The sequence below is a fragment of the Xiphophorus couchianus genome, chromosome 17, assembly GCF_001444195.1.
Source record: "Xiphophorus couchianus chromosome 17, X_couchianus-1.0, whole genome shotgun sequence".
NCBI lineage: Eukaryota > Metazoa > Chordata > Actinopteri > Cyprinodontiformes > Poeciliidae > Xiphophorus > Xiphophorus couchianus.
The window spans coordinates 11111487-11127715 of record NC_040244.1 but is presented as its reverse complement, the minus strand read 5'-3'; the positions used below and the strand labels follow the sequence as shown (position 1 = coordinate 11127715).

Sequence of the window (16229 nt, the reverse complement as noted above, 5' to 3'; positions counted from 1 at the left end):
CCGTCAGACTTCTGTGGAGTGAGTTTGGCAGGCAGCAGAAACTCAAGACACAGCCTCACACATCTGAGGCAAAGTAGGAGGCATTTATTTCTTCCACGTTGGAGGATTTGCACTGTGAGAAACTCAGCCAGCTAATACAATGTCGAATTCAAATGTGTTTAGCCACGGTTAAACTTTTTTTTATTTTTATTTTTTTTATAAAGGTCAAACTAACTGAGCCATTAAGTTCTACTACTGTAAGAAGTGAAGAAGAAGAGGTTAGCAAATGTTAGACAGCTATCTGCTACCTCAGACTAAAAGGGCTTCGCAACAGAAAACCTTAGTTTGGAGGAACATTTATAAAACATGGGAAGGACTGTTCTGGAAACCCGATGTTCAATTATTGATGTTGTTGCATTATTTTTCTTTTAAATCTAAGAAAAAAAAAATACAACTGAATGATAGAAATGAATGAATAAAATCACTGGAAATCAAGAAACCTGTAACGAATTCGTTTTGAAACAGGGTTTGGATATTTACAAGGTGGGTTTTAGCTCTGACAAAGGCCAATATAATGGTGGTAAAGAAGAGCCAAAGTAGATCAAAGGCAACCAAACTGATGCCAAATTAGACCTAAACTCAAAAAGCTTTATGCCGTTAGAGAACTGTGATTATTGAATCAGTAGCAGGTGTACTGATTAACAGTAGAAGCAGCTGTTAGGGGACCAGGAAAGGCACTCGGGCAAACTGAATGGAGTGAATGGCTAATGTAAACCAGAACAACAAAACACAAAATAATAAACAATGCACTGTAGAAACAGACCTGTTCTAACTTCAAACATATAGGTGAATGGTTACTTTAAAAATCTAAATGACGTAAAAAATTTATGTAGCCTTCTTGTGATGTTGCCCACTTGTTTGCGTGTATTGTGAACGGTACAGTTTTAACCAGAAGAGGAAAAATCTATTGTGTAACTAATAGAAAAAAAACACAACAAACATTATTAATATAAACAATGCAGCTGGTTACATAAATTTGGCAGTTGTGCAATATTTAACTAGTAGTTAATATTAAAACTGGTAACAAAATAATGCTCTATAACCTGAAGAGAAAATCAAATGCTGAAAGTGCAAAAGCTGAAAATGAATACATTTGAGTTGATTGAATAACTTTTTGTTAAAGTTTTTGCTGGTGTAATGAAGAAGAATAAATAATTATCCTACTGTAGTTCCCCTTTTTTTGAGTGTGATTTATGACTGTTGTGCCTTTTTTTTTTTTGGGAACCCTAAAAATAGTACAAATTCCCCAAGACCCCTCATTAGCAGTCCACCCTTCGATAATCCCGCCGCTTTCCATTTGGTGGAATACAAAGGGACAGCTGTTCAGAGCCTTTGGGGAATCTCTCTTTCTCCCTCCGTTTTTGTAGAAAGCGTGAGCTACATGCCTAAAACGTAAAATGCTTTCTGTGTGCGTGTGTGTATGTGTGTAGCCTATGGAGCAAAGGATCTACCATATGTGGGATCATCCTGTCAGCTCAGCCTCAATCTCCAGAGATTATGTCAAGACGCTGCTGGAGAAACACAACAAGAATAAGGTAACACGGAAAAAAATAAGTGATGCGTGCTGCATGCATTTCCTGTAAAATGTCTCATAGCGAAATATACGCCAGCGACTTATCAGGAGCCAATTTTATCTGCAGGACGAGTTTAGGGGACTTCTCTCAGGTGCTGCTGTTGCTGATAAGTCTGAATTTGAATCTTACAAAAAAAAATGTCTTTATGTTATTATTTTTTAATCTTTCTCCTCAGGGATTTGTATTTACTGGGCGAGACAAACCTGGCTCCAGACCCGAGTTTCTTCCTCTAACCTATCTGGCAAAAATGCTCTCTGATATCGAGTCACAAGGTAGAGTAATACCTCTACATCCTGCAGGAAAGGCCTTTAAAGAAGCTTTAGGAGCAGGAAGTAAAGATGTTTTTTTTTTCTTTTTTTCTTCCCCTGGCGTCTTAACTCCCGAACAGCTCTGAACCCTTTCGAGGAGAAGGAAAACGTGGACGCCAGGTTTGTGGAGGAGTCGGCTCTGATGCAGACGCTGATCCAGCTGGGCTTCGAGGAAAAATGAGGCGGCTGGAAGGGCGACGAAGGACGCGAGACGGATGGAGAGAGAGACAGAGAGAAAGAAAAATAGATGAGGAGGAAAATCGGTTAAAGGAAGAGTAAATGTCTAACTGGGCCTTGAAGGCATGAAATGGATTGATGTCGGAAAATGAGAGTCGAGTGGAGAAGTCATGAACAGGATCGCACTGTTAAATGAAAAATTATTGCGGGAACAGAGGGATTATAGGGAAACTCTTAGTGCAATTCACAAAAAAAAGGACTGCAACAAAGATGCATCTTAATACTTTAGAATATAATTGTAAAGTTAAATTATTTCAGTTGCATTTAAAAAGTGAACATCATATATAGACTGATTACACACACACACAATTCAACTATTTATTTCTAATCACTTTATTATGACTTACAGTGAGGGCAATACAAAAAAAAATTTATTATTGAGAATATATTTTTTAAATCCAAATCTTATTAAAAAACTCTTAAAAACTTTTTTTCAGGATCAGCTGAAATGTCTAAACCCAAATCTTACAGTTTGTCCTAACAGTACACTGCCGGAGTACAGGGTGTTTATGTAAAACGCAAGAAATTTCACAATAAAATACTTTTTTTCAAAGCAGCAGCACTTTCTGCATGTCTGATTATGATGCGGGATAATCCGACAAACACACCGGGAAGACTGCCGTCTTGACAGCTGTCCACTGACGCACTCTATATCCATTGTTGTCAATAAAGAAGCTGGTTGTGTCCGAGCACATGAATGGAAAGTTGAGTGGAAGAAAAAAAGAATAAGAGAAAACGCTGAACAAGCCACAGTAATGCCCGCTTGTCTCAGAGGGGCTTTGGAGTAAATGCAGCCACGTTATCAGCTGGTGCTCCAACTGATGACATCAAAAGTTATCAAAATAAAGGCTTGAAACTGATCATTGTGTGCAATGAAACTATATAGAGTGCAAGTGTATTTTTTTTTTGATTCACTAGAATAAATTAGAATGACACTCTAAGTTTAATGTTCAAATAAATTCAACAATATTCAAATCAACAAAACAAAAAGGTCAAAACCTTTAGGAAGATGTTTTACCTAAATTAAGACCTTGGAGCTGCGAAGATTTTTTTTTGTCATCCAATTACGACCATCGAACGTTAACAGTATTTATAAATCACACATGCTCTGTACCCCTCCTCCTGTGTGTTTCCTGTAATGCTGCTGCGTCCCATCAGCTTGATTACCCGCCGACAAAAGGCTTCGGAGACAGAGAGGCTCGATGTGGTCTGCCACACATTAAGTCTGATTTCAACACAGATTTGTACGGCAGCCTATCAGCAGAGCGTGTAAACATGGGGAGACAGATTCAAACTTTTTGTACAAGGCTGAGCCTGAATTGGATGGAGCCGGGTTAATGGAGAGGTGTAGCATGTGGCTTGAATAATCAACCCCTGCAAAGTCACGAAGGAAGCGGTAGCAGTAAATGTTTGGTTGAATGTTCCCAGTTTTCAAAGTGTTTTTGCTTTGAGTACGTACCAGCTCCTTAACTCCTTTTAATCAGATTCATATTTTAAGACCATGCATGCTCATAAAACTGGAATGTAAATATTCATTTTTATGATCTTTTTTAAGCAAGGTCCAAAAGGACATGGACGAACAAGGTTAACACAGACTAACCAACACAGACTATTGTCTTTTCTGCCAGTATTATCATCCATTCGGTAATCACATGAATTGTGTGATGCAAAAAAAAAAAAAGTTTCCATTGCAGTTTTGTGAAATGCACTAATTTCAATAAAGCCAAAAAAACCAACTCATTCTAGCACAGAAACTTTGGATTAAAAAAATGTGAGTTTTACCTAACAGGACATCATTGGCATGAATTAGTGCATACACTGTGAGCCAGCTCCTCCATGGGCTGCCACCTTATCGTGGTGGAGGGGTTTGAGTGCCCCAATGATCCTAGGAGCTATGCTGTCTGGGGCTTCATGCCCCTGGTAGGGTCACCCAAGGCAGACAGGTCCTAGGTGAGGGACCGGACAAAGTGCAGCCCGAAGACCCCAATGATGAAGGAAAACCTTGGACTTGGTGTTCCCTCGCCCGGACGCGGGTCACCGGGGCCCCACTCTGGAGCCAGGCCTGGAGGGGGGGCACGATGGCGAGCGTCTGGTGGCCGGGCTTTTACCCATGGAGCCCGGCCGGGCTCAGCCCGAAGAGGAAACATGGGCCCCCCCTCCCATGGGCCCACCACCCGTGGGAGGGGCCAAAGGGGTCGGGTGCACTGTGTGATGGGTGGCGGCCAAGGGAGGGGACCCTGGCGGTCCGATCCTCGGTTGCAGAAACTGGCTCTTGGGACGTGGAATGTCACCTCTCTGGTGGGGAAGGAGCCGGAGCTAGTGCGTGAGGTCGAGAGGTTCCGGCTAGAAATAGTCGGTCTCACCTCGACGCATGGCTCTGGTTCTGGAACCAGTCTCCTTGAGAGGGGCTGGACATACTTCCACTCTGGAGTTGCCCAGGGAGAGAGACGTCGGGCAGGAGTGGGCATACTTGTTGCTCCCCATCTCGGCGCCTGTACGTTGGGGTTTACCCCGGTGAACGAGAGGGTAGGATCCCTCCGCCTACGGGTGGGGGGACGGGTTCTGACTGTCGTTTGTGCTTACGGGCCGAACGACAGTTCAGATTACCCACCCTTTTTGGAGTCCTTAGAGGGGGTACTGGAGAGTGCTCCTCCTGGGGACTCCCTTGTTCTGCTGGGGGACTTCAACGCTCACGTGGGCAACGACAGTGAGACCTGGAGGGGCGTGGTTGGGATGAACGGCCCACCCGACCTGAACTCGAGCGGTGTTCTGTTGCTGGACTTCTGTGCTCGCCATGGATTGTCCATAACGAACACCATGTTCAAGCATAAGGGTGTCCATATGTGCACTTGGCACCAGGACACCCTAGGCCGCAGTTCGATGATCGACTTTGTCATCGTTTCATCGGATCTGCGGCCGTATGTCTTGGACACTCGGGTGAAGAGAGGTGCGGAGCTGTCCACTGACCACTACCTGGTGGTGAGTTGGCTCCGGTGGCGGGGGCGAAAGCCGGTCAGACCTGGCAGGCCCAAACGTGTTGTGAGGGTCTGCTGGGAACGTCTGGCGGAATCCCCTGTGAGACGGAGCTTTAACTCCCATCTCCGGCAAAACTTCGAACACGTCCCGGGGGAGGTGGGGGACATGGAGTCTGAGTGGACCGTGTTCCGTGCCTCCATTGTCGAGGCGGCCGATCGGAGCTGTGGCCGCAAGGTTGTCGGTGCCTGTCGCGGCGGCAACCCTCGAACCCGTTGGTGGACACCTTCGGTGAGGGATGCCGTCAGGCTGAAGAAGGAGTCCTATCAAGCCTTTTTGGCCTGTGGGACTCCGGAAGCAGCTGATGGGTACCGGCGGGCGAAGCGGCATGCGGCTCGGGCGGTTGCTGAGGCAAAAACTCGGGTGTGGGAGGAGTTTGGAGAGGCCATGGAGAAAGACTTCCGCACGGCTTCGAGGCGATTCTGGTCCACCATCCGGCGTCTCAGGGGGGGGAAGCGGTGCAGCACCAACACTGTTTATAGTGGGGATGGTGTGCTGCTGACCTCTACTCGGGACGTTGTGGGCCGGTGGGCAGAGTACTTCGAAGACCTCCTCAATCCCACCAACATGCCTTCCACTGAGGAAGCGGAGCCTGGGGACTCTGGGTTGGGCTCTCCAATCTCTGGGGGCGAGGTCGCCGAGGTGGTTAAAAAGCTCCTCGGTGGCAAGGCCCCGGGGGTGGATGAGATCCGCCCGGAGTTCCTTAAGGCTCTGGATGTTGTAGGGTTGTGTTGGTTGACGCGACTCTGCAATATCGCATGGACATCGGGGGCAGTTCCCCTGGATTGGCAGACTGGGGTGGTGGTTCCCCTGTTCAAAAAGGGGGACCGGAGGGTGTGCTCCAATTATAGAGGGGTCACACTCTTAAGCCTCCCTGGCAAGGTCTATTCAGGGGTCCTGGAGAGGAGGGTCCGTCGGATAGTCGAACCTCGGATTCAGGAAGAGCAGTGTGGTTTTCGTCCTGGTCGTGGAACACTGGACCAGCTCTACACCCTCAGCAGGGTCCTGGAGGGTGCATGGGAGTTCGCCCAACCAGTCTACATGTGTTTTGTGGACTTGGAGAAGGCGTTCGACCGTGTCCCTCGGGGAGCCCTGTGGGGGGTTCTCCGGGAGTATGGGGTACCGGGCCCTTTGATACGGGCTGTCAGGTCCCTGTATGACCGGTGTCAGAGTCTGGTCCGCATTGCCGGCAGTAATTCGGGCTCGTTTCCGGTGAGAGTTGGACTCCGCCAGGGCTGCCCTTTGTCACCGATTCTGTTCATCACTTTCATGGACAGAATTTCTAGGCGCAGCCAAGGTGTTGAGGGGATCCGATTTGGTGGCCTCAGGATCTCATCTCTGCTTTTCGCAGACGATGTGGTCCTTTTGGCTTCATCAGATCGTGATCTGCAGCTCTCGCTGGATCGGTTCGCAGCCGAGTGTGAAGCGGCCGGGATGGGGATCAGTGCCTCCAAATCCGAGGCCATGGTCTTGAGCCGGAAAAGGGTAGAGTGCCTTCTCCGGGTCAGGGGGGGTGTCCTGCCCCAAGTGGAGGAGTTTAAGTATCTCGGGATCTTGTTCACGAATGGGGGAAGAAGGGAGCGGGAGATCGACAGGCGGATTGGCGCAGCGTCTGCTGTCAAGCGGGCGCTGTACCGGTCCGTCGTGGTGAAGAGAGAGCTGAGCCAAAAAGCGAAGCTCTCGATTTACCGGTCGATCTACGTTCCCACCCTCATCTATGGTCATGAGCTTTGGGTCATGACCGAAAGAACGAGATCGCGGATACAAGCGGCCGAAATGGGTTTTCTCCGTAGGGTGGCTGGGCTCTCCCTTAGAGATAGGGTGAGAAGCTCAGTCATCAGGGAGGGACTCAGAGTAGAGCCGCTGCTCCTTCACATCGAGAGGAGCCAGTTGAGGTGGCTTGGGCATCTGGTCAGGATGCCTCCTGGACGCCTCCCTGGTGAGGTGTTCCGGGCACGTCCCACCGGGAGGAGGCCCCGGGGAAGACCCAGGACACGCTGGAGGGACTATGTCTCTCGGCTGGCCTGGGAACGCCTCGGGATTCCCCCGGAGGAGCTGGAAGAAGTGGCTGGGGAGAGGGAAGTCTGGGCCTCCCTTCTGAAGCTGCTACCCCCGCGACCCGACCTCGGATAAGCGGAAGAAGATGGATGGATGGATGGACTGTGAGCCAGACCTTCTCGTCCAACATTAGTGTCTGACCTCACAAGTGCTCTCTTTAGAAAAAATAGCTAAAAGTTTCCATAAACACACACCTGAAGCTGGTATAGTTTAAAAGGCTGGGCAGACTTTCAGTGAAGTCAGAAAGTAGGAGCAGGGATTTCACAAGATAAGTCATATTTACAGAAAGACACTCTCCTATGACATTTCACATTAAAATCATACATGTGAATCTTTCTCTAGGTGTAAACACATGAGTCCTTCTCCATCTAATGGTCTCCCTCACACTCTGTTATGCTGCCTGTGTTATGTAGCAGCCTAACAGTTTGGGGCCAAGTTAATCTGACAGCTTCCAGAGTGAATCTGCAATGGATGATCACACACACACACACACACGCCCACACCCTCCCACATCCCCCCACACACATTTGTCCCTTGGTTTCTTCTTAGGAAGTTGACTCAAGCTGTGAGCAGCACCACTCAGGTTTGACATGGTGCACACCAGCTGTTTCAGGACTTTTCCTCCTGCACATCTTTTCTTTTCACACCCTCATTCATCAACTCTAACCAGCCATCCGACGCGTCCGCTCGTTAATTTGGGTGAATTTCCGGGTATATCAAATTTATTTGATTTATTTATGGCAGACCTTTAGCTGTTTTAAGGCTCAACTTCGTATTTTGGTGTGACGCGCCCCCCCAAGCTGTGAACTTTCCACCCAATTTGCAGCCCTCCAATTCATCCCGTTTTAACTTTGAATCTCCTCTACCGCCTCCTCCGACATCTCCGTCCCCTTCATTTAAATTCTCCTCTCTCTCTGTCATTCTTCATGCTCTTTCATTGCTTCCGCTTCCTCTCCAGATTTATCATTTTCGAGCGCGGCGCAGGCTCGCCTGGTCGTCTCGTGAAGCTCAGACGGACCCGTTGCAATTTATTTAAAGATTACGACCGTGAAGGGTGAAACAACAACAACAAAGCCGAAGAATGTGTGGGAATAGTTTAAGAAATTAATCTCATCTTCAAGAGAGAGGAGGTCGGAGCGGTGCTGATGTGTTGCTAGGCAGTGTGGCGATTGTGAAATCATACCGGGGGACATTATGCATCCCTCCCTCCTCCCCCCGATCCTTTAAACTCGATGTCATACTTTCGCTTTCAAATCAAGCACTTCCAGAAAATATATGGGAACGAAGGAATACTGATGAAACTGAAAGAAGACAGAGAAATTTAAATGCTATCAGGATCCTTTTTTTTTTTTTTTCTAAAAGTCCCAGCGTTTCACTGTTTGATTGCGATAATGCCTCATGTAGGCCCCCTGTGGGCGGGGTTTGACGGGCGGGAAGCGTCCGAAGGGTACGGGCAGACCGAGTCGGTCGTCCAGGGGGATGTACGCGTTGGGGCGGGCTTCGGCTGTGGTGTACACTCCGTTTGGCAGCTGCCTCCACTTATTTTCCTCAGCAAGCTGCACACACACACACATGCACAGAGAGAGAACCACACACCAGAAGCACTTTTAATATTTCATGCGAGGCTGCATGACCTTGAATTAAATACTTAAATCCAGACCTTCCTGAATCTTAATCATGGAAATGGAAAAAAAAACAAAAAAAACGAAACAAGCAATACATTTTTTATGGAACTCCAGAAGAAAAGAGCAAACAGTTGAGTGCTTGAGCTGAAAATAATGAGGCTGGACAAAGTTGGAGGCAACGGTGACGGTTCTGTTGAGTGAAGGTCTTTTGTTTATTGGGAAAGGAGCCAAAGAAGTCAGGCGGATTGCTGGCCAACAATCTTCCCCAAGCCAACACTAACACTAATGGCTTCTACTGGATGTGCAAGCCATCTAAACTGTCTGGTAATTCAAACGAGCGGAAACAGATAATCTGTGCCGGTCGCCCCCTTGGTCAAGTCAACAACTGGTGTGGAGGCATTCGAAGCAGCTGTGACCATTTATTGGCATTGCACCTAAAACTGTCTGTAGCTCTGGACTGTGCCGAGATAAACGTGGCTGTGTGATTGTCAGAACTGAGCAATTATACGAGCTTTATTTCGAGGGATTATTAGGTTCTGCTTTTACAAATCAAGAGAAGAAGCTAGACAAAGGACAGTAAACCAACCAGAGAAAGACAACCAAGCAATGCGGAAGTTGGAATGATGCAGCAAAATAATGGAGTTCGGCGAGGTTTAAATAGAGACACGAAACACTAAAAAGGCCAACGAAACAAATCTACGTGTTGGCTCATTCAGAATCGCCAATCAAATTTTTTTTGTCACTGAAATATTTTAATGAAATTATTTGTAATTTCTTAATTCAGTCAATTAAGGCTAAATTTGTTCAGCAACAGAGCAGTTCAAAATGCTTTTCATCATAAAAACATAAAGTCATAGAACACACACAGTAAACAATTGAAACATAGCATTTTGCTAATTATATTTCGATGTTTGATTTTAATCCATATTGACTAGCAGAGGTTAATTTATATTTATCCAAAATCTTACTAAAGAGACATTTTTACTTTGACATTCTAGCATATATATATATATATATATATATATATATATATATATATTGAGTTTATTTTAACTGAGACAGGAGAAGTTGTTTCTGGGTCTAATGAAGTCGATATTGGTCCACAGAACAAAGACAGTGGTGGGCTCAATTGATTTGAACCCGATGTGGGTGATGGATCAATGTCTAACCATGGTGGACCCCGCTGAGTGGAAAGAAGGAAGGAGGGAAAAAAAAAAAAAAGAGTCCGGTTCAACCGTGTCCATGTCTTTTTGTCATTTTTCTCGATTTCCAGCCCACAACAGCAGGCAGATAAACTGCTGTTAAATCTCACAAAACATAAGTGCTTTAATTGCTGTTTGCACACAAAGCAGCTAAGAAAGGCTTTAGGTCTAAAACAATTAAAAATGAGCCAATGTAGCTTCTTTTTTCTGTAGGAGTTGTTTAATTGGATTTTTTTTTGGCCTTGTGCTTGCAGTTTATTTGATGTTATTTTAGGAGCTTTGTTTTATTTTTGACCAGGAGACAGCTTTGATACACATTTCAGCCTTCTTGCTTGAACATTTTGTTTTTCTGCGCGTTTCCTTGAAAAGATACAGCTTTTCACATATAAAATTTGCCTACCGTTTCTTCGACACTCTATTTGCTCTAAAGTGGGTTGTGTGAATTTTTAGCAGTTGATTGCTTACCCTCTTTTTCTCTTCTTTTTCCCTCTGCCTCAGCCTCCTGTCTCGGACGATCCTCCTCCAGACCTCCTCCACGCCAAAATACCATGGCGCTTTTGGCACCGGCTCCAGCTGACACTCGGTCATCTGAAAAAAAAAAAATAATAATAATAATAAATAAAAACAAGAGCAGGGCAGTAAACATCCATTTCACTGAGCTTGCAGTGACATGGCTCAATTCAGATGGTTGCTTTGGTACCAGGATCCGGCTAACATTGCACCTCTCCATCTTTTACCTCAGGGATCAAGTGGCTTGCTGCAGGCGTGCATCAGCCCCAGCGATTCAACGGGGTATTAACACAAACCTCTTGAAATATTTACAGCGCATGTAGGGAATCCACAAAAAAAAAAATAAAAAATAAAAAATACTTGCTGAAATATTTATAGAGGCAAAAAAAAAAAAAAGTAAACACGGCTTGAAATTCACAATTTCTTTATAAAGCAAGTGATTTGGATGCCCTTTTACTTGAAGTAAACAGAACATAGTTCTTTAAATACAAACATATAACAGAGTTTCCGCAGTTTAAAGTTAGTTTGAATACTTTTTAGTGATATTTGGAACATCAGAACCAGAAATGTGGGCTCCGGATTGAATGTCAGCCAAAACATTAGTCTATGTGCCTGTTATGTGAAAGTATCTCCGGGAGAACACATGCACAGGATGTTAACATGGACAGTTTCATTCTATTAAAGCTTAGTTTACACATTTACAAATAGTAGCGCCGTGGCTGACTGGAACCTCGTCTGACCTGACCGCCTCTCTCTTCGAGTCTTTTCATGTTTGGACAAACTGGCCGCCTGCTTTACGATAAGCTCTACAAGATCAGGCGTAACATTTTTTTTTTTTTTTTAAATTGTTAATCAATCAATCAATCAATTAAATTTTATTTGTATAGCACATTTCAGCAGCAAGGCATTTCAAAGTGCTTTACATCATTACAAACACAGAAACACAATGCAACATAGAATCAAAAACAAAGCATTAAGTCAAGTTCCATCAATAAATTTGTAATTGATTACATTTCAAATACAATTCTAAACAGGTGGGTTTTTAGTTGAGATTTAAAAGAAGTCAGTGTTTCAGCTGTTTTACAGTTTTCTGGAAGTTTGTTCCAAATTTGTGGTGCATAGATGCTGAAAGCTGCTTCTCCTCGTTTGGTTCTGGTTCTGGGGATGCAGAGCAGAACCAGAACCGGAAGACCTGAGAGGTCTGGAAGGTTGATACAATAAAAGCAGATCTTTAATGTATTGTGGTGCTGAGCCGTTCAGTGATTTATAAACTAACAACAGTATTTTAAAGTCTATTCTTTGAGCTACAGGGAGCCAGTGGAGGGACTTTAAAACTGGTGTTATGTGCTCTATCGTCCTGGTTTTAGTGAGAACGCGAGCAGCAGCATTCTGGATCAGCTGCAGCTGTTTGGTTGATTTGTTGGACAGACCTGTGAAGACGCTGTTGCAATAATCAATACGACTGAAGATGAACGCATGGATGAGTTTCTCTAGATCTGGCTGAGACATTAGTCCTTTAATCCTGGAAATGTTCTTCAGGTGATAGAAGGCCAACTTTGTAACTGTCTTTATGTGGCTCTGGAGGTTCAGGTCAGAGTCCATCACTACTCCCAGGTTTCGGGCTGATCGCTGGTTTTCAGTTGTAATAACTGAAGCTGTGCATCGACTCTAGATCGTTCCTTTTTAGGTCCAAAAATAATAACTTCAGTTTTGTTTCTGTTCAACTGGAGAAAGTTTTGGCACATCCACACATTTATCTGTTCTAAGCATCTGTTCAGTGATTGGATGGGCTCTGAGTCACCTGGTGACATCGTAATATAGAGCTGTGTGTCATCTGCATAGTTATGGTAGCTAATATTATTTCCTGTTATAACCTGAGCTAGTGGGAGCATATAAATATTGAATAAAAGGGGTCCTAGGATGGGCCCCTTAATAACATTAAGGGGTAACATTAACCCCTTAATGTTACTGATGTTCCTCCAGAAGACAAATCTGCTGGAAATGAAGCGAAAAAATACTTTCAGGGTTTAGGCAAGTGCTAGATGCCACATGTTCTGTTAAAATAGTTTGTATTATTCCGATTTTACTGGAAAGAAAGTATCAAAACGATACATGGCCTTCAAATATTTCATTTTGTGTCAAACTACAAACAAAAATCTCAGTAGTTTGAATAGTTAATCATGTAAAATCCCCTAAAATACCACAGGGTTTTTGGGTTTAATGTGCCAAAAATGGTTTGAACATTTTTGAAAATCTCCATAGAGTTTTATTTTTTTAGAGTAAAAGAGTAGAAAAACTAGCGTATCCACCACCAATTCTTGTAAGTTAGTATAAATGTAAAAAGAAAAGGAGAACAATGCTGCAGTCGCTTTGCTCATGTTCTCTCAGATGATGACAGCTTAATGTTAAGCTTCAAAGTGGCTGTCAAAAAAGTAAAAAAATAAAAAAAATAAAAAAATGGACCACATCCATCTTTTATGTTGTGCTTTTGATGAGTTGGTGACAGGGGTGAGAAATACTGACAGAGCAAAAGACAGATAAAAGACTGGCGGCAATTTTCCAAAAAAGTGGGCTGGTAATACTCCACACACAGAATCGCAAAGTACTGAATCCTACATTAGAAATTGAAAAATGTTAACAGTGTAATGTTATTTATTTATTTCATTCAACCATTATTTAACCAGGAAGTTCATTGAGATAATTCTCTAATGAGGGAGACTTGGCCAAGAGGCACACTGGTGTACAAAAATAATTAAAATGTACAATTAAAATGTCATGACATTTACTCAAGGTCAAATGGGAAAAAATCCGGTAAGACTAGAGGATAAGATTAAGATTTCAAAAAATAATTTAAAAGCGGTCCATGGGAATAAACTGTGAGCGTTTTAGTGTGACTTTTGCAAATTATTCCAGAACCAAGAGAAAGCGTTTCTTTTTTCCTATCAAGTTCGGATCAGAGCAGAAGCTGACAAGATGAAGGTTTTTGACTGGAGACATGAGACAAAAAACAAATATGGCGGTAGGTAGCGCGTCAGCAGGGCAGCCTTTTTAAAAAATACAAGCCAGTGCTGTTGTCCCCTTTGCTTTAGTGAAGGCCATGAGAGCAAAGCATAAAGCGCGTGATGCGTCCTGAAGGCAGCATTTGTAGTGAAAGCACTTTGAAATATTGCATCCAGACAATGGAGGACCAGAGGGAGCTTCATTCACATAGATAATGTCTCCATAGTTCAACACAGTCAGGGAAGTCGTTTGTTTGTACGAGATTTTTCCTCCCAAACAGCTCGAGACAAGATTTGTGCCGATGTAAGAAGCGAGGAACAGATTTGCGCTTTTGTAACAGATGTTCTATACAGGGGAGAGGAAGGCGGTCATAAATCCATATGGCCAAATATTTGTACACAGACAGTTTGGGTTTTTTTCCCTGCTGATGTCCAATTGCTTTTACGCTCCAAGTTTTGAGAATAAACTTCCGGGATGCTCTTGCATTTGAATGTCTTTGGATTCAGGAGAATTAATATGGCTTTCAATTATTTTGGTGAGTACTAAAAGTTTGGATATTTGTCTACATTTTATTTTCTTACTCACTCCCCACCTTTTAGTAGAGGCAGCACGTAAGCTGCTTTTGAAAATGTAAGAATAATGTTAGTTTGGACACTCAAATTAAAATGAAAGAACTTTGAGTTAGGACCAAATAACAGTTTGAGCTTCAAACATTTGCTGGGTTATTAAAAGATTCAGAATTTGATTTTAATAACACTCAGTCCAGGTTACCTTCTCTGATGTGGAGAGGCTGTTGAACCCGTCGAGTCTGGAGGTCTCTGCCTGCTCCTCCGGCGGCTTTGACGGACCGGCCTCCTGCTCCGCTCCTTCTTCCTCCGGCGGCTTCGACGGACCGGCCTCCTGCTCCGCTCCTTCTTCCTCCGGCGGCTTCGACGGACCGGCCTCCTGCTCCGCTCCTTCTTCCTCCGGCGGCTTCGACGGACCGGCCTCCTGCTCCGCTCCTTCTTCCTCCGGCTGCTGCCGACTCTCACGCTCATGCAGCTTCGAGTGCACACAAAGAACAGGGAGAAATTAATTGTGCATTTGCGGCACACCTTTTAAAGTTCACGAGGTAAAATTCTAAATCAAACATTAGCATGCACCTCCTCCATTTTTCTGTTTAGTTCTGAAGGTGGCGAGGCCTCGTCCTCCGACTTGTTGGCCTCAACGGCGCTTTCCAGCACCTTGTCTCTGGCTTCCGACAGCTGAAGGACGCAGAAAAATGGAGTTAGTAGCAAAAAGGCTACTATGCAGCACAAATCTAATGCTACTTCCTCTGTCGGGTGGAGAAATTAAAGATCCACTGATTAAATAGATAAGAAAACTCAGCACCTTAGAGGGGTCACTAAAGCACTAGCTTTGGTTCCTAACCTCTGCCCTTTTTTTCTTGCGTCGACATATGACATTAAAGACTAGCTGCAATTTTCCCAAGTGCACACAAAAATCGGGAAGAAGTTAACTGCACATTTGCAACACGCCTTTTAAAGTTCATGAGGTGAAATCAGAAATGAAAACGTTAGCAGGCACCTGCTCCGTTTTATTGTCGAGTTCTGAAGGCGGCGAGGCCTCGTCCTTCGACTCGGACTCAACGACGCTTTCCAGCATTTTGTCTCTGGCTTCTGACAGCTGAAGGACGTGGAAAATTGGAGTTAAAGGCAACATATTGACATTTTATGCAGTACGAATCTAATGCCACTTCCTCTGTCGGGTGATTTCCCCTGCAGAAATTAAATACGCCCTTTATCCAGGGAATAAATAGATAAAAACTCTGCACTTTTCTTTTGGTAAATGTAGTGTGTTGATGGGAGCTTCTTCCCACTGGGTGAAAAGTCTCTGGGATATAAGGTGAAGTCGAGACACAAACACTTAAGACAGCAGATATCGAAGTGAAGCGAGTAAAAAAGAAAAGATGATTTCTACACATCCATACTTTTCCAGGCTGAAATACGGTTTTATTTAGCTTTTTTAAAGTTTTTTTTAGAAGGTCCATACAAAATAATAACTTATAAGTGTTAAATCGTGCAACATCATCTGTAACTTGGTAAGACAAAAGAGGAAGAAAAGAATTAGGAATCAACACAATGCTGAAACTGGCATCAAGTCATCTCATTGTTGTCTAGCATATGAAGAAGATCAGCACTTTTCTAAAAATAAGAGGTGTTAAGCCATGACTCAAACATCTACTGAAATCAAACAATGTAGAGAATATTATGTAAAGTCTTTCATTTCTGAATGAGCGTGCATTCGGTCTGTAAATCTTTCAAGACTGTGTGGGAACCCTGGAGGAAGCTCTAGGAAGACGAGTCAAGAGAGCCGGAGAGAGAGATTTGAAAGGCGCAAGGTGGACGTTTTCAATCCAAACCCTAAACCAACACACTTAACCATAAAAGCGCTGCAGCCGGGGAGCGAGAAATTGGAAGAGGTTTAGAGCGGCGACATGAACCCACCAGAGCCCGAAAGGTTAACTGCTTACATCAACAACGGGAAGCGAAGGGACGAAAAATCAGCAGTGGATACCAGGAAGTCAAAAACGCAGTGTTTGAGTATCTGAGAATCAGCAGAACCACTGGGAGTTCCACGTACAAACATATTTCTGGTTTACAG

General features: G+C 44.2%; 2 protein-coding genes across 8 annotated transcripts in view; one reads left to right on the top strand and one right to left on the bottom strand.

The window, feature by feature from the left end:
- Nucleotides 1-2715, top strand: part of gsap (gamma-secretase activating protein) — a 34588-nt gene extending 31873 nt beyond the window's left edge. For all 4 annotated transcript variants that reach the window (XM_028043308.1, XM_028043305.1, XM_028043307.1 and 1 more), the window contains 3 exons: nt 1470-1574; nt 1789-1885; nt 2002-2715. In XM_028043308.1, coding sequence (XP_027899109.1) covers nt 1470-1574; nt 1789-1885; nt 2002-2102 — 303 coding nt within the window. In that variant the 3' untranslated portion in view covers nt 2103-2715. The remainder of the gene's footprint in view (nt 1-1469; nt 1575-1788; nt 1886-2001) is intronic.
- The window catches only part of ccdc146 (coiled-coil domain containing 146), a 79805-nt gene that overhangs the window by 11000 nt on the left and 52576 nt on the right, over nt 1-16229 (bottom strand). For 2 of the 4 annotated variants that reach the window (XM_028043302.1, XM_028043301.1), the window contains exons 21-26: nt 15153-15251; nt 14729-14830; nt 14574-14627; nt 14358-14483; nt 10542-10664; nt 8576-8805 (exon numbers count right to left, since the gene is read on the bottom strand). In XM_028043302.1, coding sequence (XP_027899103.1) covers nt 8605-8805; nt 10542-10664; nt 14358-14483; nt 14574-14627; nt 14729-14830; nt 15153-15251 — 705 coding nt within the window. In that variant the 3' untranslated portion in view covers nt 8576-8604. Of the gene's footprint in view, nt 1-8575; nt 8806-10541; nt 10665-14357; nt 14484-14573; nt 14628-14728; nt 14831-15152; nt 15252-16229 lie in introns of those variants that run through there. The other 2 variants (XM_028043303.1, XM_028043304.1) reach the window with 2 other exon arrangements.